The sequence below is a fragment of the Vanacampus margaritifer genome, chromosome 12 (genome assembly GCF_051991255.1).
Source record: "Vanacampus margaritifer isolate UIUO_Vmar chromosome 12, RoL_Vmar_1.0, whole genome shotgun sequence".
Taxonomy (NCBI): Eukaryota; Metazoa; Chordata; class Actinopteri; order Syngnathiformes; family Syngnathidae; genus Vanacampus; species Vanacampus margaritifer.
Window position 1 is genome coordinate 17,811,728 of NC_135443.1, and position 24,037 is coordinate 17,835,764.

Consider the following 24,037-nt stretch of genomic DNA (forward strand, 5'->3'; position numbering starts at 1 on the left):
ATTTACTCTTCATGTTCACGTTTTTAAGATGCATACATTAAGGTGCATCACGAATGGTGAGACAATGTGTCACCAGTGTCTAGACAAATTATTACTGTTTATTAGCCTTACTTAGGATAAAAGCGGGCAACTGCATCAAAACAGGGGGTCGCCGGTTTACGATGGCCTTAAAATACGGCGTTCCAGGTTATGACCATAAGTGTTTTTTGGGTACATATATTTACTATTATTATTGTTAGTGCGAGAAAAGTGTCCCCTCTAGTGGTGTGATTTTAAAATAACCCGACAGAGTCATTCACATTGCCATGTTATGGCGATTTAACTTTTCTTGTAAATCCATTTAAAAATCTAAATTTGTTAGGCACAGCTCAGTTGCATTTATTATTTAAGTACAAAACGGTTTAAGTTAACCTTTTCAACCAGTTTTTGAATATTTAGGTACAATTTTTAATTATATGCTATACATGAGTTATTTAGGTAGTTCGTTTTCCTATATTTAAGAGCAGTAAAAATGTGCTTACAATAACATTAAAAAATAATTTTAAAGGAGCAAAACTTCGGCCTCATTCTTTGGTCAACATTTTAGACTATTACACCACCACTATTGAATTTTAATGTTGGTTGGCCTTTTTTTTTTTTTGAGGCGGTACTAATTGTGACGTGAACTGACGACACGCACTCCCCCCCCCCCCCCCCCCCCCCAAAAAAAAAACGAATTAGCATGTATTTGAATTTTACATGTCGTATATATATGGCACTGTCACTGTCGGTTGTGCAAATGAAACAGCAGACAAAAATACGTGTGGCCTTCAAAGCAATTAGCTATTTTCCGTTTCAATGGGTCGTATAAAACGTCATTAAGACATTACATTGACGGAGTCCAGTTCGTTCTAGTCCAATTCGCTTCTTTTATTAACGCAGTTCAGGTTGTACCCCGCCTACTGCCGAAGCCAGCTGGGATAGGCTGCAGCACCCCCGCGACCCTTGTGAGTAATAAGCGGTTACAGTTTTTTCTTACTTGACAAGCTAATCGGAAAAGAAGATTAAGAAATGACAAGAAAGGGAAGCTTCTCGAGAGGTAGCCCTGTAGCTGAGTATGAGAGTGACCAACAAACATTTTTGTTCTCGCACGTATTTCTCAAACAAACAAGATAGTGTTCGTGAGGACGTCTTGGTGTTGAGTTGGGAAGTTTTCAGATTTTACGACCCTGAAAATTGAGACTAGGAGGCTTCACACTGGAAAGAATAGTTGACTGAACCGCAGTTTCCATCCACCATTTTTACTGTACTTCCGGCCAAGCCCCCCCACCCCCACCACCCCCCCACCCCAACCCACTGGGTTGCCGGTCCGCCAAAGTTGTGGACATGTATGAACCGGTCCGTGGTGAAAAAAAGGTTGGGGACCACTGGTTTAGGGTATATGTGGGTAATGTGACCGTATTTTCATTTCCAAGGAAGAGGACACTCGGCCCAGTCTCGAGATACTTAAATGATATTCAAATGTTTACTCAAAGGTTTGAAATTTTAATGTCTGCCGCCTCTGTAGGAGTAGTTATATCGCCCTTAAAGATTAACTCAACACCAAATCAACTTTTGTTTTTGTTTTTTTGCTGATAAAGTGCATAAACTGGTGTCTACAAATGCTGTCTACATGTCCTGGTCATTACTTTGACATTTTAGTGCGTGTTTGTTTATTTTCTTTTGTTGAAATACATTAACCTTATTATTGTATCAACATAGAACGAATAAGGGGTAGGACTAAATACGTTTTTAACTTCTTCCTACCCCTTTTGAACATACAAACTTTTTTTTTACTTCAATTTATATATTATACTTTTACTGTGTTTTATGTTTTTTCATGTTTATATGTTCAATAAAAAAACATAAACCAAACCCCCAAAAAAGCTTGAATTTGGGGCAAAAACCGCGTGTTTGGCGCCATCTTCAGGTAACACAGTGGGATAAACTCAATTTGGCTGTTTGTCCTCTCATTACACGAGACACTACGTGTCACTTGTTCCGCATGACGTAGTTTCCCCCACCAGCGAGTTGCTGTTGTCAATCACAGCCAGACCACGCCCAACCTTCTCTTCATTTGCAACCCAACGGTCCTCCAGGTAACACCCCCTTTGAGCGCCAATTTCAAATCTTAGTGAGGGGTGGTGCAAGAGTCTGACTTCCCGTTGAGTTAACGTTTAAATAACAAAGAGCATCAAAGAGCTTCACACACCCACAATGGACAAATGTTGGCGACATCCCCTGATCTTAATTATCACAAGAGGGCAAGGAACATCTTGAAAATAAGAAACCCTGAGAAAGGGGCAGCAAATGTGGGAAATCCCCCTTCCAGGATGACCAGGCTGCAATGGATGCCGAGTGGGCAGCACATTACACAGTATGTGGTGCTGTGCAATGTTAACTAAAATAGTACGAGAGTGGATTTAATGACTTGAAGAACTGTGACTGCAAGAAGACTCAGTCCGAGAATTGGGCCCTCCTCCAAACCAGGCCCGTTTGGTCGATGCAGAAATCTCCATATCAACAACTGGTGGCCCTCTTCAGATCTTTATTTTTTTCCCATTTAGTTGTAGAAAACAAAACAAAAACATAATTATTTTGAAGTTTTCTTTGACGAATGAATACAATTTTGCTCCTGTGATTTTTAGGAAGTAACCCTGGATCTGAACCCGCACCCTCCAGTTTACCAGCATAGATCTTTACCAGTGAGTTAAAGTTCTGGGCCACTGATACAGATGAGGACAGTATTTGAATGCTTCAGAAGGGAAGTAAGTAGAAGGGGGGAAAAAAGGACCTGGAAGCAGTCACGGCGCACTCCGCTGTTTCTTTTAATACATAACATAACATAACATAACATAACACAACATAACATAACATAACATAACATGACACATTTTGAAGTTTCAAGATGCATCAGTAAATTATCATTTATGGATAATAAAAAGGTAATTTTCTTTCTTTTTTTGAACTTTTATTTCTGTAGGCAAATGTTTAATTTTAATTAGTGCTGTCAAAGTTAAAACGTTAATTGATTAATTAATCACCAAAAAATATTATATTAATTAGGAATTAACGCAGATTAAACGCACTATTAATTTTGACCATATATTATCTTTTAGCGTGACAGCGGATGGCTACGTTTAAGGAAGCACAGGTTGTGTTTGAGCAATAAACATAATTTCATGCATTAAAGTAAAGCATTTAATGAATGTTTGCATAGATGGGTGTGACAATCAGTGGATCTTATCTTATCTTATCTTATCACATTTAGAATTTTTGTTCATGTCAAAATATTGGGGTCATTTGTTTCCCTTTTTAAATTATGCAAGTAATTAACTGATTAGAAAAAGAGGAGGATTAGCGTGTGCAGTGGATCAAAAAATGTTGAAGACGTCCTCATAACATTAAATGTCAAAAGAATTAACACACAACCGGTGCTCTTCAAATCTAGCTGGGAAAAATGTTGATTAAAAAAGCCTTTTTTATTAAGGGATTAATCGTGAAGTGATTAATCTAATTGAAAAATGTAATCGTTTGACAGCTCAAATTTTAATTGAATAATTTGAGCATTGTTTTGTTATTTCTTGGTACATTTAATTCATTAATAAATAAATTACTTAATTTAAAACTAATATTGTTTTTTAACAAATATTTGTATTTTATATCAAATGTGTTATTTCAGTAAGAAACCCATTCAAACTCATTTCATGTTATTTTTAATCAGTTTAATTTTTATTAATCAATTAATACAAAAAAGACAATTTAATACATTATTTTCAATAACTCAACCGATTTTCTCATTGAGATAAATTAATAAATACATCTTGAAAGGTGGCTGAATTAAAACAGGCGACATAAGTGCCGAGCTTTGACTTTTATTTATTTATTTTTTTAATAACAGATCCTCTTAGATTTAAACGTGCCACCAATGGTCATGATATTCCCAAATTCCTAAAGCGTCACAAGTGACAATGAAGCTAGTGTATGAGAAGATCTTGATCCATTCGCTCCCTGTTGTCCAACACAGAGGAGGCTGTCCAGTGGCTCCACAGGCCTTGTCAGCATCCACGCTCCCAGAAGGCTTCTTGACAGATTAAAAGATCAGCAAGTTACTGGCAACCACTTGAATTTGGAATAAGTGGCAGCCAAGGCCAGCAAGTGATTGTGACCACTTGAGGCAGCATCCTTTCACCCTTCTGCTTCAGTAGGATGCTGCAAAGACATCCACGTTTGTTATTGGCGTGCAACCACATCATCTAACCTTAACCACCATGAAGTGATTTCAGGAAATGCCATTTGCTTTTCGTAACGCTCTCCAAATAGTTTGTCTGCCTACGTGTGTTGCTGCTTGTTCTTTTTGGGCTCATTTGCATTTGCTCTTCCAAGAACTTTAAGCCTGCACTGCAGGGAAGCATGTGGGCCAAGATCACTATTCGATTTCCTTCCTTCACACCCTCCTCCTCCTCCTCCTCCTCCATGACTTCACTCCCTCACCTTTTAGTGCCCTATTTCCTTCACTCTTCGCTCAGTGGCAGAGCGCACGGTCAACTTGACAACAACCGGTGGACTATTTATCATCTCAGAGCGGGACCACTGTCTGAATCGCATATCACAGGAGGTCACTGAAATGTGGAGATGTGGAGGGTGCGTGCGTCTATTGCTGTCTTTTTAGTGCCTCTTGCACTGCTTTCTGCTTCTTTTGCATGACCTTGAGATGTTTTTTCTCAGCCACTGTTCTGTTTTGAGACTTTCTTATATTTGGGCATAGTGAGAATGTTTACTTAGGTCAAATGCACAGTACAGGGCTTGGGAATTATATGCATGTGCACTATATGGACATAGGTATTGTGACGAGTCTATTTCATCCAAATGGTAGGTAGATTGCACCCAATAGTCATCTAAACATATTTAAAAGTTTATTACATTATTATAAAACTATAAATAATTTATCTTTTCTTTTTTTAAATTAGTGAGCTAAGTGATGTAAAACTGAGGTGTGATCATAACTTGAATATTATTAATAACCAGTTATATTAATATATGGCACGAATGCAACTACTATCACCACCAATACTAAAAATAATATAAATAAGTACATTTTGACACTTTTGTTCCACTACAGAAATACTAATGTTGTAATATTGCACATGCATATGGACAAATAAATTACCCAATTTACATGTCTGTATACACAAAAAAAATGGAATGTGTTGCATTAATGAAATCAACAAACTACTACAGAGAACACAATACAGTATTTAATTTCTGCATGTAAACAACATTTTGAACTCTGAAAACAGACCTTTGGTTGTAGGCTAGCTGTCTGAAATAAAATAACCAATTTCTATTTGAGACCTCACCTTATTTGTAAAATTAAGTTATCCACCTGCAGCAAAGCACAAATGTGTCTGCTTCTGCGGTCCATGCATTTTCAATTTGGAAGCCGTCAAACTTCAATTATAAAAGTCAATCTAATGTAAAATACACATGTGCAAAATAACAACCAATGAAGTCATTATTTTAACTTGCTACATGTGATTTTTCCTCCTGAATCTTTCTTGTCTTGGATTCATCCGTGGTTTGCCCACCAGAGGTTGAATAGTGTGGCAAGTTTTTTGCTGTGTCTTGCTGGAATCAAACCAGTTTGCAATAGTAGCTTCATCCTGGTGTTTGAAGTGCACACAGTATTTCATTACGTTTACACTACCAACACACAAAACTCAACCAGCATCTTGCAATATTTCCTGTTATTCGCCAGTATTGTTTAAAAGTCAGCTATCTCTCTACACGTAGTCTTAACAGACGTGTCTGTAACGAGAAATGCCCATTATATGTTTTTCTCCCTACTTTTAGGACAAGCTTGCTTATTTGTTTTTGTGACTATCTGTGTGAGTTTCCTCCTACGTGAAATGTCATTTTTCAGTATACAGTATGTGTGATGTTGGTTGCAGGTGAAACACATACTGTCCACGTTTTAGCCCCTGATGAAACCCCTCTCACCAATCAAGAGAGTGAGGCCAACAAGATGTGGCAACGCATGGTTGAGGGCCGCAGTAGGATTATGGATCCTGGTTCATTACGCAGCAGCAAATGATAAATGCACAGAATTCCTGGATGCCCTGACAACGGCGACCTACAAAGATTGGTCTGACACCCCGCCCAGCTTCTTGGCTACTTCGGTCACTCAATTTCTCAGTGTAGTCCAGCCCAAGGCCTTTCCTACAAGTCAGTATTGCTTTGCTTTTGTATAACCCTTAACTCATTCACTGCCATTGACGGCTATAGACGTCAAAAACTCATTTGAACTATTTCTATTAGTTTAACATTTTTTCCCCCACTTTTGTTAACAATAGTATGAAAACCTAGATTTTTTTATTGTACATGTAGAACAGATATAAAATGTGTGCTTTTTTGTGAGTTAACTAGTGAAGTCATGTGATTAATTATGATTACAAATTTTTATCGCCTGAACCCCCAAATTTTTTATAATGTTTTCTCTTCTTTTTTATTAATTCACCGCCATTGATGACTATAAACGTCAAATTCATTTCAACTATTTCTATTAGTTTAACATTTTTTTCCCACTTTTGTAACAAGAGTATGAGAACCTAGATTTTTTTAAATTGTACATTTACTACATTTTTAAATTAATTTATGGCGGTGAATGAGGTAAACAAGTTGAACAATGACAGATTTGATCACAATTTTTGGAGAGAGAAATAAAAAGGTTGGATAGTTGCACAAAACTTCAGTGCTCAGCAAGCATCAAATAATTCAAGCCAGGTATGCTAGATCATCAACATTGAGTCGTGTCCAAACAGTTAATAATCAGTCCCATTTTAATACAGTTATGCTAATAAAACTTGCCTTGTCTGATAAATTGTATAAATTGGTTAACACTTTCATTACTGGAGTCAGCGTTAATTCACTATTGAATGGCAACCATTAGCAGGGCGAAGGCAAGAGACTGGTATTTGAATAAATAATTTGACCTATGCAGTGCAGATGAGAGGTTAATAAGTAGGTTTCTGATAAATGATCATTTTGTAAAAGATGCTACTAGGTACTCATTAAGTATATTCATTATATGAATAAACAAACCAGCAAGACTTAAATCTCTTTTGTATTGTCACAAAAGTTGTCTGACATCCTGGTCTTCTAGCAACAAGCAAAAGTGTTACATTTCTGATGTTACAACAGCACAGATTAAAATTTTGTATGGAATAGAACAGTTTTGTTCAGTCTGGAATAACGCAAGTGCATTGAACTGTGATAAAAAAAAAATCACCATTCTCCTCTGCTTGAATCCCTTGATATAGGTTTGGTCAAGTATGCAATGGAGAGTCAGAAAAATGATCCGGAAAAGTTTGCAAAGTTTCGTAACGATGTGAGTAAATACTTCTATTTATTTTTTAATCATGAGAGAAAGCTTGACCTGCTTTCTTTTGCAGGGAGAGCAACTGGTAACCTGAGTCTTACTCTTGTGTGTGTTGTGCACATTCACTTTTTTTTTTTACCCGCAGAAAAGAAAAACTACTGTGTACGGATGTCTTTTTCCCATAAGGATCCTTCATTGCTCACATAGCAGGACATACTTGGGTTTCATTTCTCTGGCTGTATTTACATCGAACAATACGAAAACGTACTTATAAAACATACACAAGCTTAAAAACGTACCTCGCTTAACACCTGCACAAGAACTTGCTACCTACCTATCTGCCTTTCTTCGTAATCACCTAGATACTTTGCTAACCACTACCTAACCCGAACCACCCACCTAGCCACCTCACTAGCTACTTACGTATCTAGATACCTAGCTACCAAGTTAAGAACCTAGCTATGTGTTTGGAAATATGCAGTGAGCACTTCCTGGTTCAGAGTGCTGCAAAAAAAGTAATGCTGGAGGAGCGCACTCCCAGTGCTCCAACTGGGGACACAGTGCGTCAGGCAGTACAGATGGAAATGGTTCAAGCATGAGCTACATGGAGGGGAGGGCGCGCTACATCTCCAAACTCACCGGTGTCAGGGTGAATTTTTGGACACACCCCAAGTTTACCCACATAGTCTAGCAACCTACCTAACCACTTAGCTACATCCTACACAGTAAGTTTTTTTTTTTTTTTAACAGTTGGACCAGTAAAAATTGTTTTATGCGCAGAATGCTGAAGTTATTGTTATTAATGTATTAGTTGCAGTAATTTTGTTTCAGGCAACAACAGGGCACACAGTCAGTGTCAAGCTCCACAAGGAGAAAAAACTGCAAAAAAAAAAAAGAGAAAGAAAAAACATCAACAACAAAAGGATAAAGTCCAATTCTGCCTGAAAGGGAATGGGAAGAATTTTTTTTATTTAATCCCACCCCCATGTCCCATTCAAAATTCCAAGCTATACTGCTACTTAACCTTAAGACTCAATAATAACAAGTGCCCAGAGAGCAATAATTATTAAACAGCCAAGGAAAAAATTAAGAATACAAATGATTTAGCATGGTAGCGTTACCATAAGAACAATACGTGTTACGATTATGACAACACTAATATACAAATGTGGGAAGTAAACAGTACTAACACTGGTAGGACAGTATATACCAGAAATGGTAATAAACGTTATACCAACAATGATAATGAACAAAATACCGATAATGATAAAGAAGAAGCAAGCACATATTTACACAGACAGAAAGCACTGATGTCATCTTAACACAAGGAATTCTCAATATATTGTGACCAGACCATTCGTTTAAATAACAGTTTAAATTGATAAATGCTTTTGCATAGTTTATGTTGTACACAGAAATTATTCCATAATTTAATACCACACACAGACACACAAAAACCTTTTCTAGTAGTTCTGATTTTCGGTTGCGTGAAATCTCCATATCCTCTCAGTGTATGAACAATAACTCTAATTGTGAAAAACGTTTGTACATTAACCGGTAATGTTTTATTAAAGGCTTTGTGTACAATTTTAGATGTATAATATTTCACAAGATTGTGAAATTTTAACAAGTTAGATTGAATAAGCAAATTATGCGTGTGCTCCAGAAAACCAACCTTTTGAATAATATGCAAAGCACGATTCTGTATTGTGACTAATGGATTAATTGCATTTTGGTATGTGTTTCCCAAACTTCGATACAATATGTGAGGTATGGAAGAACCAAGGTGCATTATAAAATGTGCATACTCATCAAGATATTGTTTTACTTTATTTAAAATTGCTAGGGTTTTTGAGATTTTTGATATTACATGTCTGACGTAAGTTTTCCAAGACAATTTACTATCAATTATTACTCCCAAGAATTTAGTTTCAATAACACTTTCAATTGGTGCATCATCAATATTTATTTGTAATCCAGAATCCATCCAATACCAAAAAACATTGCTCTAGTTTTAATTATATTTAAGGATAATTTATTTATGTCCATCCATTTTTTCAAAATGCATAATTCATTGTAGTTATGAGCTCATTGTAATTATCACTACTACAAAAAATATTGGTTAGGAATATGGTTTGTTGTCACAGCAAAGAGTGTATAGTACTAGTAGTAGTTATATAATTTAGTTATAGAAAAATGCACAGTTGAAAGAAAATAAGTCCAATATCAATGTAGTTTGGAATGCCCCTTTAAAATAGAATAGGACTAGTTTGATAATTAAAACAAACTCAGCATTTTCTATATAAACGTGCAATATTCCTGCATACAAATATATAGTATATATAATATATAGTACTACTACTACTACTACTACACACATTTGAGGTCCCAGACAGGACAAACCAATTTAGCCCCAAATATGGGGCTGTCCCGGCTAATGCGAGGCAGTTGGAAACCCTATGTGTGATTGACATACACGTGGTAAAAAAAATCAGGACACTGGGATGCGACTTGTATAACATTGGGGGGCAAAACAATGGGGTTGGCGAAATCCACCGGAACACGGGAACCAAGGCTCAAAACCGGGTCTGTCCCCTGTTAAAACTGAGACGTCTGATCACTCTGTCTAAACCAATTAGCAGCTCATGCTTCAACGGTTTTCCATCTGGACTGCCTGACCCACTGGCACACCTTGATCCCAGTCGGAGTGCCTAGAGTGCGCACAACCACTCCGCATTTGGTAGACTGAATAACTGAACAGCAAATTTGAGCAATGAGTTTCCAAATGGTTAGAGTGAAGCAGTGCTTGGCTGTGAGCGTATTTCCAAACACGCTGCTTACCATCTAGCTGTCTACCTAGCCACCTGGCTAGTTACTTACCTATCTAGCATTGCTAGCTAGCTAGATGCCTACCTCGCTCTTCACGTAGCTAGCTATAATGTAAATACCTAGCTATGTCACATCTGGCAAGCTAGCTAGGGACCTACCTAGCTCCCCACATAGCTAGCTACCTATCTAACCATCAGGGTTTAGGAGTCCATGTCCAGAGAGAACAAACCCTGAAACAGTTTGACTTTAGCCACAGGTACTTCTACTCAACAGGTGCTTCTATGAGCTCGTTTACCTGCCAGTTGAGTAGAAGCACCTGTGGCTAAAGTCAAACTGTTTCAGGGTTTTTAGTTTCTGGACCTAGAATCCCCAACCCTGCTAACCATCTAGCTACTTCCTAACCACCTATACCTAACCACAGAGGTAGCTGCTGTTGAAGAGGCAGATCTTTTCCTCCGCGTGTTCGTTTTCTTTCGGGTAGTGAGAATGTTGATTATCCGAATACAGGCTGGAGATCGATGAACAGTTACTTCGAAACTTTTATTTCTACAGAATATTCCGGACACAAGTGAGTTACAGACAATGGCTGCAGCCTCTCACAAGTGCCCAGATTACAGTTTCTTCCAACATTCTTATACTATCTTGAAGGGCGGTACCACAAAGCCCCCAGCAAACAGCCCACCCGGAGTTCACCGGACATGAGATAAGACTTTAAAGACATCATTCAAACACATTGACTTCAACCACAGACAATGGCCTATTGTTGTGGAAATAGAGGAGGCCCCCCAGCCACGACGGCACCTGCAGGAAATCGCGACAACACTCACAAAGACACATCCACAAATAAAAGCATCTACTGAGGAAATAAGGAAATTAAAACAGTTATGACTAAATCTGGGCAGAAGACCCTCTTCACTGCCTAGCCACATTGCTAACTACTTAGCTATGTAGCCATATAGCTACATGCCAAGCACCTTAGTTAGCTAGGTAGTTTCCAAGCTATACCATTGTAGTCCACCCGCACACACATCTGCATAAAATGCGTTATTGGTAAGAGGCATTATGTTTTCAACATATATGGACATACTAGCAAACCCCAATTTGTGCATCATCAGGTGGTGTCCTACATAATTGGCTTTGTGGTATGCGCGGTCATCGGCTTCCTCTACATCCTTGCCATGCCAATAGTGGGCCCTGTGTTGGCCTGCTGTCGCCGCGCTGACAAATGTGGGGGCAGAATGTACCAGAAGCAGACACCCTCCATTTACACTCAAAGAAGAAACTTGGTCTGGAGCACTGCCATCCTCACCGTCTTTCTCTTGTAAGTCTTATGATTCAAATGACACCACGGCAACTCATTACATAGAACATGAGTCATATTTTGGACTGTTGTGTTTGCAGTGCTGGGAACATATGCATGTTCAGAAGTAACGCGGAATTCACAGTGGGTCTGGGCCAGTACCCAGAAAAAGTCAACAACACCTTGGATAACGTCCTACTGTTTGTCAACAACATGGTGCTGGTACGTGGGGACGGAAGCCTTTATTTGCATCTCTTTCTTGGAAATATAATCACAATGAATAATTAGCGCACCTTTTAGACTTTTTTTTTAATTGGGTGGAGCGCACTGGGGCGGGGGTGGGTGAAGCTGCTATCAGCCATAGCTCAACACCCAGACACTCACAATCCCTGCCTCTTAAAGGCACATGCATTTCTATCACACTATAATGCAAACAGTAGTTTCAGTTCTATTAAAGGTGCATTGTGCCATTTAAAATGCTCCACCAATGCCCAGATGAGTGCGAAGAGCCCTGACTGTTTTACTCTGACTGCACCCATCAGCTTTTATCTTCTCTTTATAGTAGAGTGTGCAGACCCTCACACTCCTCAGTGGGAGGAGGAGGAGGAGGGGGGGGGATTACCTCATTAGAAGTCATGTCTTCGTTTGTCAATTGTGGCTGTCACTTTAATATTAAGATGTGAACGAGCCTGACACAGATGCTGCAGTTACGCTTTGGGCCAGAGGTGGCAATCGCGAGTAAAAAAGTGACAAACTACTCAAAGATCCTTTAATATTCAGAGTTTCTGCCCAGTTATTACCTCTAAAAAGTAGGGCTAGGCGATATAAACGATATATGCAATATAAGGTATAAATTTTGCCGAAGGTAGATATTTCGACTCTACTGTCTTATCGCGGTAGCGCATGTTGATGATGTCACTGTATCTGCGTCCCGGCATGGCGGACGGCTCGGCGGCCAGTTTGACCCGTCTTCATGCGACGGTCGACTTCCAACATCAACACGACGCCACCTCCAAGTTATATTAATTGCCAATTAAGGGCGCTACGAAAGTTAATATAGTCTGTTAATTAGTCTTGTCATGTATGATATGACACAAGTCTGCGGCGTTAGCAACTAGCCGCTAATGGGAGCGTAAACAAATGACAGCGTTGGCGAGCCAAACTGCAGCTGCATTTAAATACTGTCGGACATTTCAAAGTCAGACAGGAAAAAGTCCATCAAGGCATTAACAGTTAAAAATTGCAAAAACCTTTACCCTTACCTTTACCTGTCCCTTTTAAACAGGCATTAAACAAAACATTGAAAAGGAAATACACAGTCTGAGTCATAGTATAGCAGTCCCCCCCACCCCCAAAGTCTCCAAAGTAAATGTATTCTTTTTATTTTTATTTTAATCCATATAACTTCTATAAAGGACTATATAAACCAGTAAGCAAATTATTTATTTAAAAAAAAACCTCACACACTTAATTCTATACCGTGCGATATACTGTTACCGTGAAGGGAGGTAGTTTATACCGTGATGTGAATTTTAGGCCTACTAAAAAGGTGTTTTATGTTTTTCCTTGATTGTGTATCTCTGCGATCTGTCAATCCACCACACTTTACAACAGACCAAGATGACATAACCCACAGTTTTAGGGGTTTACAAGATTATGCACATTAATACCATCCTTACAATTTCCATCTTTGGTTGCAAGTGATGTAAAAATCATTTACCTAACCTCATTTCTTTTTGTTAAATGTTTGCTGTTGCTCAACCTTCATCTAATCCAGGGGTGTTAAAGGTATACAGAGTTATTCAGACTGATGAACCTTTACATAATGTGTCAAATATTTTTTTTCCCAATTTTGCAAGCCATTTTTCCTAAAATTAATTAATAAGTGTATTATTTTTGTGGTATTAAATTATTTCATTAACTGCTTGAATATTCATACAATTTATGTCTAAATTACATTTTAACACAATTGTAATATTTTTTTAATTAGTACAATTAGAATTTTAACACAATTGTGATTATTTATGAATGAGTAAAATTAGATATTTGTGTAATGTTATTTATATTACATTATCTATTTTTTTAAATTGTTATTGATTCATTAAGAATAAATTTAATTAGGACTGGGCAATATGGCCAACAAATAAAAAATTTTTTTTTGTCATTCTGGACACTTACGATTTTTATCGATTTCAATAGTAAAAGTAATAAACCCAAGAAACATTTAAAGGTTTCATTAATTCCAAAATAAATCCTGTGAAAAATGTACATGTGACTGTGTGGTCAATGGCAAGGACCCAGAGGCAGAATCGTGAACAAAAGTGTATTGAGCAAAAAAAAAAAAATCACCTTCTCAGGGAAAAACTCTTCTTTCAAAAGGTTAAAAACACAAAATCACCACGAGGGAAAAATCAACATAAATCTCAACTCAAGAAACAAGCTGTAAAGCTGGGTTGAGCGATCTTAAGAATTGCAATTCTCATTTAGTACAATTCAGAATCGATTTTAAATGTCCCAAAATCGATTTTATTTAAATTATTTTATACTGTCTTTCCTTTGTTTGTGTGTGCCTTTATTGAGAGCGCTGTTCATGTTGCACCCGATTTGGCCACTTAGGGGCAGTGTGGTTCCACGCGGTCTGATACACTCTTAAGTTGTAGCCACATTAGAGAGTAGAAGGAAAAAGTCACAATCAAGTTATTCCAATAAAAGTTTTTTTTTTGCTGCGTGGAGCCGTTCTTTCGAGTGATAAAAGTGCCGCGAGTAGCGCGCTAATTAGAATTAGCGAGCCAGACTGGAGTAGATCATTACGATTCCTTGAACATCTACAAATTTAAGCAAAAATCATTGTCAATCAAATCATTTCGAATAAAAAATCGTCCTCAATCGATTCTGAATCGAATCGCAGACCCAAAAATCGGAATTGAATCGAATTATGAGACATTTAAGGATTCCCACCCCTACTGATGCTGTTAATCATTCCTCACAATTATTGGGAAACAGCAATATTAATAAGCAACACATATTTTATCCATCTCTGCCGGTACATTCATTTTCAAATGATCACTCACAATGTGCCATCTTTGGAGCAGGGCTGCGAGCCACTTATGTGGTCCTTGGATGTTTACATTTAGGTCTACAAACGTAAATATAATTGTTTTACATAAACATTTGTTGAATATTAAATGATTATAGTAACTCATGTCACAATTTAGTCAATTTCATTATTTTTTTCACAAAATATTAGTTGGTTTATACGTATGAGAGCTATTCTGATTTGTTTTCGTTGCGGTACAAATTATTGACCAGTCTAAATGGCTTGCCACCTTTGACAAAATTTTTGTACCTCCTAAACCATCACTTTTTAGGAGACCCCACACCTGGCATGCTTGTTTAATAACCATTAACATTACATCATTAATGAGAGCAAGCCAAAAATGAAATAAAAGCCACACATGGACGGGCCAATAGTATTGATTTGTGAAAACATCATGTTTCTATTGGATTCCGTAGTGAATTGACATGTCAGGGCTGCATTGATGATGTCTTTTTTGTTGAGGCCGTCCTTGGCTTTAACTGAAGGTGCAGTCAGATTTACATAAAACTAATTCAGTTCAGCTCTTCTGCACTCGAATGATCCCAGTTTGACTACGTACAGGGGAAGTCTACTCAAAACTTGAAACTTGATTGAACCTGCTTGCAGGGTCGGCAGGCTCAATCAATTTTATCGTAAAAGGGTATGGTTCCCTTTACTGTCAACATTGCCAAACATTACGATGATGTTCGATGTTCCTTAGCAAAATCTGTGCAAGTCATTCACTGCCATTGACGGGTATAGACGTAAACAATTTGATTTATTTAATTATTTCTATTAGTTATACATTTTTTCCCACTTTTGTTAACAAGAGTATAAAAACCTCGATTTTTTTTATTGTACATTTAGAACAGATATAAAATTTGTGATTAATCGTGAGTTAACCATTGAAGTCATACAATTAATTACAATTAAAAATTTTATCGTCTGACGCCCCTAATTTTTAATAATCTTTTCTTTTCTTTTTTAAATTAGGGGCATCAGGCGATTAAATTTTTTAATTGTAATTAATCACATGACTTCACTAGTTAACTCATAAATTAATCACAAATTTTATATCTGTTCTAAATGTATAATAAAAAAAAATCTAGGTTTTTATACTCTTGTTAACAAAAGTGGAAAAAAATGAAACTAATAGAAATAGTTCAAATCAATTTTTGACGTTTATAGCCGTCAATGGCAGTGAATGAGTTAAATGCATTAACAGTGGTTTTCTTGTTTACAGCAAGTCCAAAATTTGTCAAATGGGATCAATCGCATTCAGATTAACAACGTCTTAGATGGTAACAAGTCATTTTTAATCGACTCATGTTTGTTATCATGCTTAATGATATCCACCTAATATATCTCATGTCAGGGAAAAAGTTGGTGAAAAAGGCCTTTGGAAACCTGGATTTGAAGGACGAGACTGACAAAATGAAAAATGGTATGATACGTTAGCATCATGTAACATTAGGACAAGCAGAGACCACTACACTCTCTACGACATCATACTGAGAACAACTTTACATTTTTGTGGACTTTTAAACCAAATATTAGACATACTATAAGATCTGTGAGGTTTTGTGTAGGTTGGTGGCTAGGTAAGTAGTAGTTTACGTTTATGTTTAGGTAGGTAGTTTTGCGAGGTTGGTATTTCTATTAATCACTGCCATTGACGGCTATAGACGTCAAAAATTCATTTGAACTATTTCTAGTTTAACATTTTTTCCCACTTATGTTAACAAAAGTGTGAAAAGCTAGAATTGTTGTTCTTGTATTAGAACAGATATAAAATTTGCGATTAATCGTGAGTTAACTAGTGAAGTCATGCGATTAATTACGTAAAAAAATTGTAATTGCCCGACGCTCCTAGTTAAAAAAAAAAAAAAAAAAAGAAACATTAAAAATCCCAAAAATATATATATATTTTTTTAAAGAAAGGGTTATTAGAAATTACGGGCATCAGGTGGTTAAAATTTGTAATCGGAATTAATCGCATGACTTCACTCATTCACTGCCATTGACAGCTATAGACTTAAAAAAAAATATTTTAACTATTTCTATTAGTTGAACTTTTTTTCTCTCCATTTTTGTTAACAAGAGTATGAAAACCTATAATTGTTTTTGTACATTTAGAACAGATATAAAATTTGTGATTAAGCGTGAGTTAACTAGTGAAGTCATGTGATTAATTACGATTACAAATTGTAATCGCCTGATGCCCCTAATTATTAATAATCTTTTCTTTAAAAACAAACACATTTTTGTTTAATTTTCAATAATCTTTTCTTTTCTTCTTTTTTTTTTATATATATATTTTTTAAATTAGGGGTGCCAGGCTATTACAATTTTTTATCGTAATTAATCGCATGACTTCACTAGTTAACGATTAATCACAAATCTTATTTCTGTTCTAATCCCCCCCCTTTTTTTTTTTAGGTTTTCATACTCTTGTTAACAAGAGTGGGCACATCTTTTTTAACTAATAGAAATAGTTCAAATGAATTTTTGACGTCTATAGCCATCAATAGCAGTGAATGAGTTAAAGGGATTACACCATGGTATTTTCCACAGTTAACTTTAGGCATATAATCTTACTTTTGACACAATCACAATGTCATTTCTTATAAAATATGAGTTAATTCGGTGGCTATTTTTTCTTACCCGGCCACGAAACATACTGATAAGTTTTAAATCCAACAGCATAAATGTTTTACCTGTCATGTAAAAGTCAATGGATTTTAAGACAGCCAATTGTCATTTCATTGCAAATGTGAAAAATAATTGATTGCTTTGAATTCATTTGGACAGAATGTTTAGTGATAAAGGCTACTTTTGTCATTATCCCATGGAGGGAGGTCTTAAGAGAAAGTGGGCGTGCGTTTAGTCCGCAAAGGCGTTGCGGGGGTGGGGCCGCACGCAATGACGTCAAACCGTGCCAACAGCTCGTTTTCTCAGGTTGGGAGGGGCTGGTGCTTGGAGAGCTGAATAACCTAGAATTTCTCATACAGGGGCAAATGGAGAAAAACAAAACTTTGGTCATGTTTTTGGTGAGGAATTAGCATTTTATTATGGCTAAAAGGTACAAAAAGTAAGATTTTTTTATGTTGCAGTCCCTTTAATTGTTAGTAGAAGGGGGAGTAAGGTGGGAGCTTTTTGTGGGGGGCTATATTTTCATTTAGGTAATTAGGTGAGTTGGCAGTTTTTTACGTGAGTAAATTGGTAGATTTTGCTTAGGTGGGCATGTCGGTTGATTGATAGAAGTGTAGGTAGTGTTTTCTTTTTTGGTAGGTTGGTGTGTAGGTTGTTTTCTGTGCGTATAGATGGCCGGAAACGCCTGCTTGCAGTCTTGCGTGACTCTTGAGCACATTCACACAAAATCCCTTACATCGATAGTAAATGCCATTCTTTGGCATGGGAAAAACAAAAACATTAGATATGCATAAAATGCGTTAAACATGAAACATTTTTTCCGCAACGCATCCTATTTTATAACTTGGGACAACTGGTTATTTAAATGATAGAATGATGTTGAAATTATGCAAATGTGGTGAGGCTGTTTCTTTCACGAGACAAAGAATGTTGGTCAGGTGTTTTGATGTGGACACCCGTGCTTAACTGCGTACTCATTTGCATGGATAGATGTGACGACCCTGAAGAATACGAAGAAAGCGCTGTTGGATAATATGGAAAAGGTAGAAAAGGATTTGAAGCAAATTAGCGCCAGCCCGCTAAGCACGCCTCTGGACGGAATGAAAAGCGCAATTTCAAACTCAAAGAAAGAAGTAAGTCAAACCAATAAACTGTACTTATCCTGACTGGTTCCTCAGCGGTTGGATGACTGAAAGTCATTTCGGTATTCCCTCAAATGAGCCCTCCGTCAACATTGAAAAAGTACTTCATGATAAAAATTTAATAAAATGACCATTTTTACATTTAGCCTACTTTGGAGAATCTAAATTGTTGTCAGGGCGGGGAAGCTTAGGAACCCAAACGCAGGAAGACAAGACAAGGGGGCAGAGGCCCAATCAAAAAAAAGAATTTAATTTCTATGAAAAAAAAGCGATCTTCCAAATTACAAGATAAAACAAATCATAAAACAAAACATGGGAGGTAACAACAAGGGAAAACGAGCAGCATGACATGGGACAATGACAAGGAAAAACAATGAACCCACACAGACAGCAGACTAAATACACTAACACTAACGACACAACAAGACACACCTGGGCAAGACACAAGTGGCTGAGGGCACTGATTGGATCACACGGGGAAGGGCAGGATCACACTTAACAAGACAAGGAAGACACACAAGGAAAACAGAAACTAAACATGACAATTGTAAAACATTGTTTTGCTTAAAAATGTTTTTGTTTACCAAATAATTCCAATGTCGATAACTTCAGTATTCAAGAACATTTTAAATAATGAAAAAACTTTTGACTGGTACCGTACATGTTCGAGTTTAAATAAACCCACAAGGATTATTATAACTATTTTTACATAAGCGAATATAGTAGATGGGACGCCACGTTCCAATTTGCTGCTGGATGTATATTCTTTCCAGATATAGAGGCCAGCGCAGTTCCATGAACAATATTGAGGTTTCGAGGAGTTCAACGACAACAAGCAGTCCAGTAGACGTTGGCACGTGTTCGCACCCTAACGTTGTATAAATCCATGCTTATGTTGTACTTACCAATTTCCTGTGTTTTAAACTTCACTCTCTTGCTTGAAGATAATTTATTTTTTTAAATGTTTTAATGTCAAACTGACACATAAACTTGATTCTATATTTAAAGAGACAGTGGGTAGGATTTAGTGCCATCTAGTGGTAAACTAATAGAATGCAACAATTTTGAAGCACGCACACTACGATGCCTCAAGAGAGACCAGACTTTGCGAACTGCTACCAATTACTACCAGTTATTTGGAGTGAGCGGCTAGCAAGTGGGGCTAGCAAGAACTCGCTGGAGTGGCAAACAAGAGCGGCTAGCCGGCAAAGCTAGCAATAGCTGGCGAGAGCAGGGGAGACAAGCGGCGGGAACCCAAGTCACGGGACTCAGCAACGACCACATTCAGGCCCCAGCTGTGAAAGGCCATTGGGTCAGACGCTAGCTTCAAGCAACATCAGAGGCTCACTACATTCATCAAATTCTTCTCCTTCGGGTATCCGTTGCAGAAAGATGGCGGCGAAACATGGCAGGCCCTGTAAGGCACAGCACGGCCTATTTCATATAATTAGCGATTACTAGACATATGATTACATAACAAAATGTACATTGATGTGATGGAAGGTATTTGTGTGCACATTATTGAAGTTAGTAGGTTTTTAAAGTGAATTAGTTCGCCACTAGATGACGCTAAATTCTACACACTGTCTTTTAAAACAACAGCTATTTTACCGCGCACAGCAAAGTAACTCTCTTATTCCCCCCAGTTGAACAAGATCGATGATGCATCACTGGATGCCATTATACAAAAGGTGGACAATGCAAATATAGCGGTAAGTTAAGCTCATCATCATCATCATCATATTAAATTTGACAATTTAAAGGGTAACGCAACAGGAAGTCAGACTCTTGCTCCACCCCTTTCTAAGATTTAAAATGGGCGCTCAAAGGGGGTGTGGCCTGGAGGACAGTTAGGTTGCGAATAGGAAGAGCGTTGGGCGTGGTCTGGCATGGTGGGTGGCGGTGCCGACTGCGTCACGATCCACAAGTGACGTAGTCTGCAACTTCTCGTGTACGTGCACCAAACACACGCTTTTTGCCTCAAATTGAAGCGTTCCATAAACATGCACTAAAATGTCAAAATAATGACCAGGACATGTGGACAGCATTTGTAGACATTTATACAGTTAATCAGCAAAAAAAAAAGTTGATGAAGAGTTACCCTTTAATAACACTTTTCGTGTGTTTTAAAAACATTTGTGTCATTGGCTGTGTTTGAAACCATCCATTTTGCGTAACCCCCACAAGGGTTGCCAGGTGTTAGAAACCACTCCATATTTAACCTGGTAACCCCCACAAGGGTTGTCAGGTGTTAGAAACCACTCCATATTTAACCTGGCTTTCCATTTGTTGAAACGTGTAGCGAGCGTAGTCATGCCCTCTGTCATGGTGCCGTGGGGTGGAGGACCCAAATGCAGGGAGGCAGGAGAACCACGGCAAGGTTGAACGGAGTACTGAACATCATTTATTAACAAAAACTAACAGGGGTACTGGGTAAAACTCTAAATAAACAAAACCAACAAAGTTCTGAAAAGACCAAAAATCAAAGTAACAACAAAACACAAGAGTGGTGACAGCGATCATGATCCAACAAAGACATGGAAAACCAAAACCAGGAAACTAAGTTTCAATGTATCCTCACAAGTTTCTTACCGTTTAGGCCACGTGTCAAGATCCGGTCCTCGAGGGCCTGAATCCTGCACGTTTTCGAGGTTTCTCTACTCCAGCGCACCTGATTCAATAATCAGGATAATTATCAGGCTCCTGCAGAGCTTGCTGATGATCTTAAATATGAATCAGCTGTGTTGAACGTGGGAAACCTCTAAAACATGCAGAACTCAGGCCATCGAGGACCGGACTTTGACACCACTGGTTTAAGCCCTTCGTCCACATGATGGTGCGGTTTCGCAGCTTGAAACCGATCACTTTTGAAACCGGGCTCCAGAGTGGAAAGATTTCAAAAGGCGCCCCGTACGCGTCCGTCTGGACACCATATGCAGGATACTTCTCCAGCGATGACGTAATGGTTGCAGTTTGATGACATATGCGCCAATTCTCGCGTGACTGCGCGCGAACCGTCAGTCTGTCAACAACATTGTCGTAGTCGTTTTGCGCAGCCTCCTTAGCTTGCTTATGCTTTTGCAGCAAAATATTTTGTTTCTTTATTCCCACGTTCAACAAGCGGTGTTGTACTTGAATCACCCACCATTGTCACTTCTCCTGTGTTCGTCTTTTTCATGTTGTTTTGATAAACGCAAAGCCATGTTTGTTCTGTAGATTGCAATAAAACAAAAAAGTGTCCGTCTTTGACGCTTTCCATTAACTCCCTGTGGCTGCGCTACAGCGCCACTCCAGACTTGGCATATACATTACAGCCGTTAAACGTCCTCAGCGTCTTCTTTCGGACACACACAAGTCTTGAAATGCTTCTGTGTGTACGAGATTTGTTTGAGGGACAAAGCCGGCTTTGCTTCCACCTGGACAAGGCCTAAGTGGGGCGAAATTCTTTCTCCGCATTTTAACCATCCCCTGAGGGAGCGGTGAGCAGCAGCAGCGGCCATGCTCGGGAATCATTTTGTGATCTAGCCCCCAAATTCCAACCCTTAATGCTGAGCGTCAAGCACGTAGGCAAACGGGCCTCTTTTTTAGAGTCTTTGGTATGACTCTGCTGCGGATTGAACCCACGACCTCCCAGTCTCCGGGTGGACACTACCACTAGGCCACTGAGCTGGTTACCTAATGAGCAAGGAGTGACACAAAGCCAAAACAACAAACCTAACCATGATTATATGCAATTGCATCAAAGTAAAATCAACAGCCCAATTTTTTTTTAAATGTTTAGAAATACATTCAGGTATCAAATAAACGCAGGGAAGCCCTGGCTGAATTTTCTGTCGACTTTGCATATTTGACTGATTGCCAACCTTGTGCCACAGACACAAAACTTTGGATGAAGGTATAAAACAAAAAAGAAGTAATCCGTCACTGTGAATATTTAAGCTTTGATTAAATAAAAAATATTCAACTGTAACCTGAGTTAAGTACAGACTTCAGAAGAAACAATAACTTAAACTTCACATAGAGACAAGATACGGCTTTTAATTATTAACCTGGGTTAGATGGATCATGGAACCCCAGGGGTTCGATGAGCCAGTCTCAGAAGTGTACTGCAGGTCAAGACACACATCCGATTTAAGTCATTTGTGATAACACCCAGCTTGGCCATCATTGGTTGCAGGCGATCATGCTCAGAGGTGCAAAAAAGGGGGTCTGCACCAAACTGTAAAAAAACAAAACAAAACAGTAATGCGCCAAAAAATACAGTGAAATTAAAAAAAAACTTTCTTATTTTTTTCCAATTAAAATATGGTTTGAAGTTGTAATTTCAATAATATGTGGCCTTATTTTCAGGCTGTTGTTTATGTTTAATTAGAAACATTATCACATTTTCTAGATAATTAAATTAATTACCTAGAAATATAGTAAGTAAATGTCATATTAGCCATTGAAGCCACAGTGCGGCCATCTTACCACTCCCATCTCACGAACAAACTACTGTAAACTATACATATATGTACAGATTAGACATATACAGCTTGTAAGATCTTAGTATAGTACCGGGGGCTGGGGTGGGGGGTGTGGTGGTGGTCACTATTTTTTAACAAGTGGATAGTATGTGCTTCTTTGAAGACCCCCTTTCTCTTTTATCGCTCAGTTCCTTATACCCCAATATTAGATTTGGCATAGGCATCTTTTGTTGAATTACAGTTATAATTCTTTAATAAAAAAAACCCAACAAGTTTTCTCCTGTAAACACCATTAAGCATATAATTTATCCATGTATTATATAATTTATCCATGTATTTAAGGCAAGTCGTAAAATGTCTGAAGTCCTCTTGTTTATGTTTAACACATTTAAAACATCAAAAATCATGCTGTTTATACTGTCTCAAATGTTTTCCAATTTGGATACTGCAAATGTATAGGATCGTATGTCGAGAAACGTTTCTTGGGAGGGGTACTATGGCGGCCTCACGGCTTCAAGTCTTGGCCTATCCGCTATCCAGTCATATATACAGATCAGTGCGTTACACGTACGTCCGCTAGCAAGCTTTGTGATGCTTCCATCTGTTCCCTCGGTTTCAGGATATTGACAAAATAACTGTCTTCAGAAATTGTCAGTTTTAGCATATTTTACGTCCGTTTGGATCTTTCTTTTCTGGAAATTAGCAAGAGTGAATGGAGGTTTACAAGCGTACACTTTCATCTTCTCGAGCTTTGCAATGGTGTTTTTTTTGTTGTTGCATAAGCTAGTTAAAAATGGCACAAAGTGCACCTGTCGTTATGTCACTTAAGGCTGAAAGCCGTTTAAACAATGCTTGCAAGCTTTAAGGTGTACATTTATTACGCAAACACGTTCAGCAGTCCAATCTTTGCCATTCAAATGACAGCTATTTTGGGAGCCATGCTTTTTTTTTTTAACTTGATTTTCACGCATATGCAAATGTAATGCGCACTTCGCTTATAGTCGCCTTGGAGCGCCTTCATCTGAAGGTGCTTTTCTATTGGCTTCTGCTAGATGACGTCACTTCTGTGCGACACACTTTCAAATGTTCTTATTTCGACTACTATAGAAATAAATATACTTAAAATCACATTTAAAATCAACCCTAAAGGTTCATCTATTAAATCGATTACAGAAG

The 24,037-nt window shown here is 38.0% G+C and overlaps 1 protein-coding gene across 3 annotated transcripts in view; it reads left to right on the forward strand.

Moving 5' to 3' along the window:
- The first annotated feature begins 861 nt into the window (after window positions 1-861).
- LOC144061263 (prominin-2-like) overlaps window positions 862-24,037 on the forward strand; it is a 40,045-nt gene continuing 16,869 nt past the window's right edge. The window contains exons 1-10 of one of the 3 annotated variants that reach the window (XM_077581557.1): window positions 862-986; window positions 2,667-2,786; window positions 5,970-6,243; window positions 7,338-7,405; window positions 11,341-11,546; window positions 11,627-11,747; window positions 15,845-15,902; window positions 15,977-16,045; window positions 18,244-18,386; window positions 20,042-20,107. In XM_077581557.1, the coding sequence (XP_077437683.1) occupies window positions 6,003-6,243; window positions 7,338-7,405; window positions 11,341-11,546; window positions 11,627-11,747; window positions 15,845-15,902; window positions 15,977-16,045; window positions 18,244-18,386; window positions 20,042-20,107 (972 nt within the window). In that variant the 5' untranslated portion in view covers window positions 862-986; window positions 2,667-2,786; window positions 5,970-6,002. Of the gene's footprint in view, window positions 987-2,666; window positions 2,787-4,045; window positions 4,663-5,969; window positions 6,244-7,337; window positions 7,406-11,340; window positions 11,547-11,626; window positions 11,748-15,844; window positions 15,903-15,976; window positions 16,046-18,243; window positions 18,387-20,041; window positions 20,108-24,037 lie in introns of those variants that run through there. The other 2 variants (XM_077581559.1, XM_077581556.1) reach the window with 2 other exon arrangements.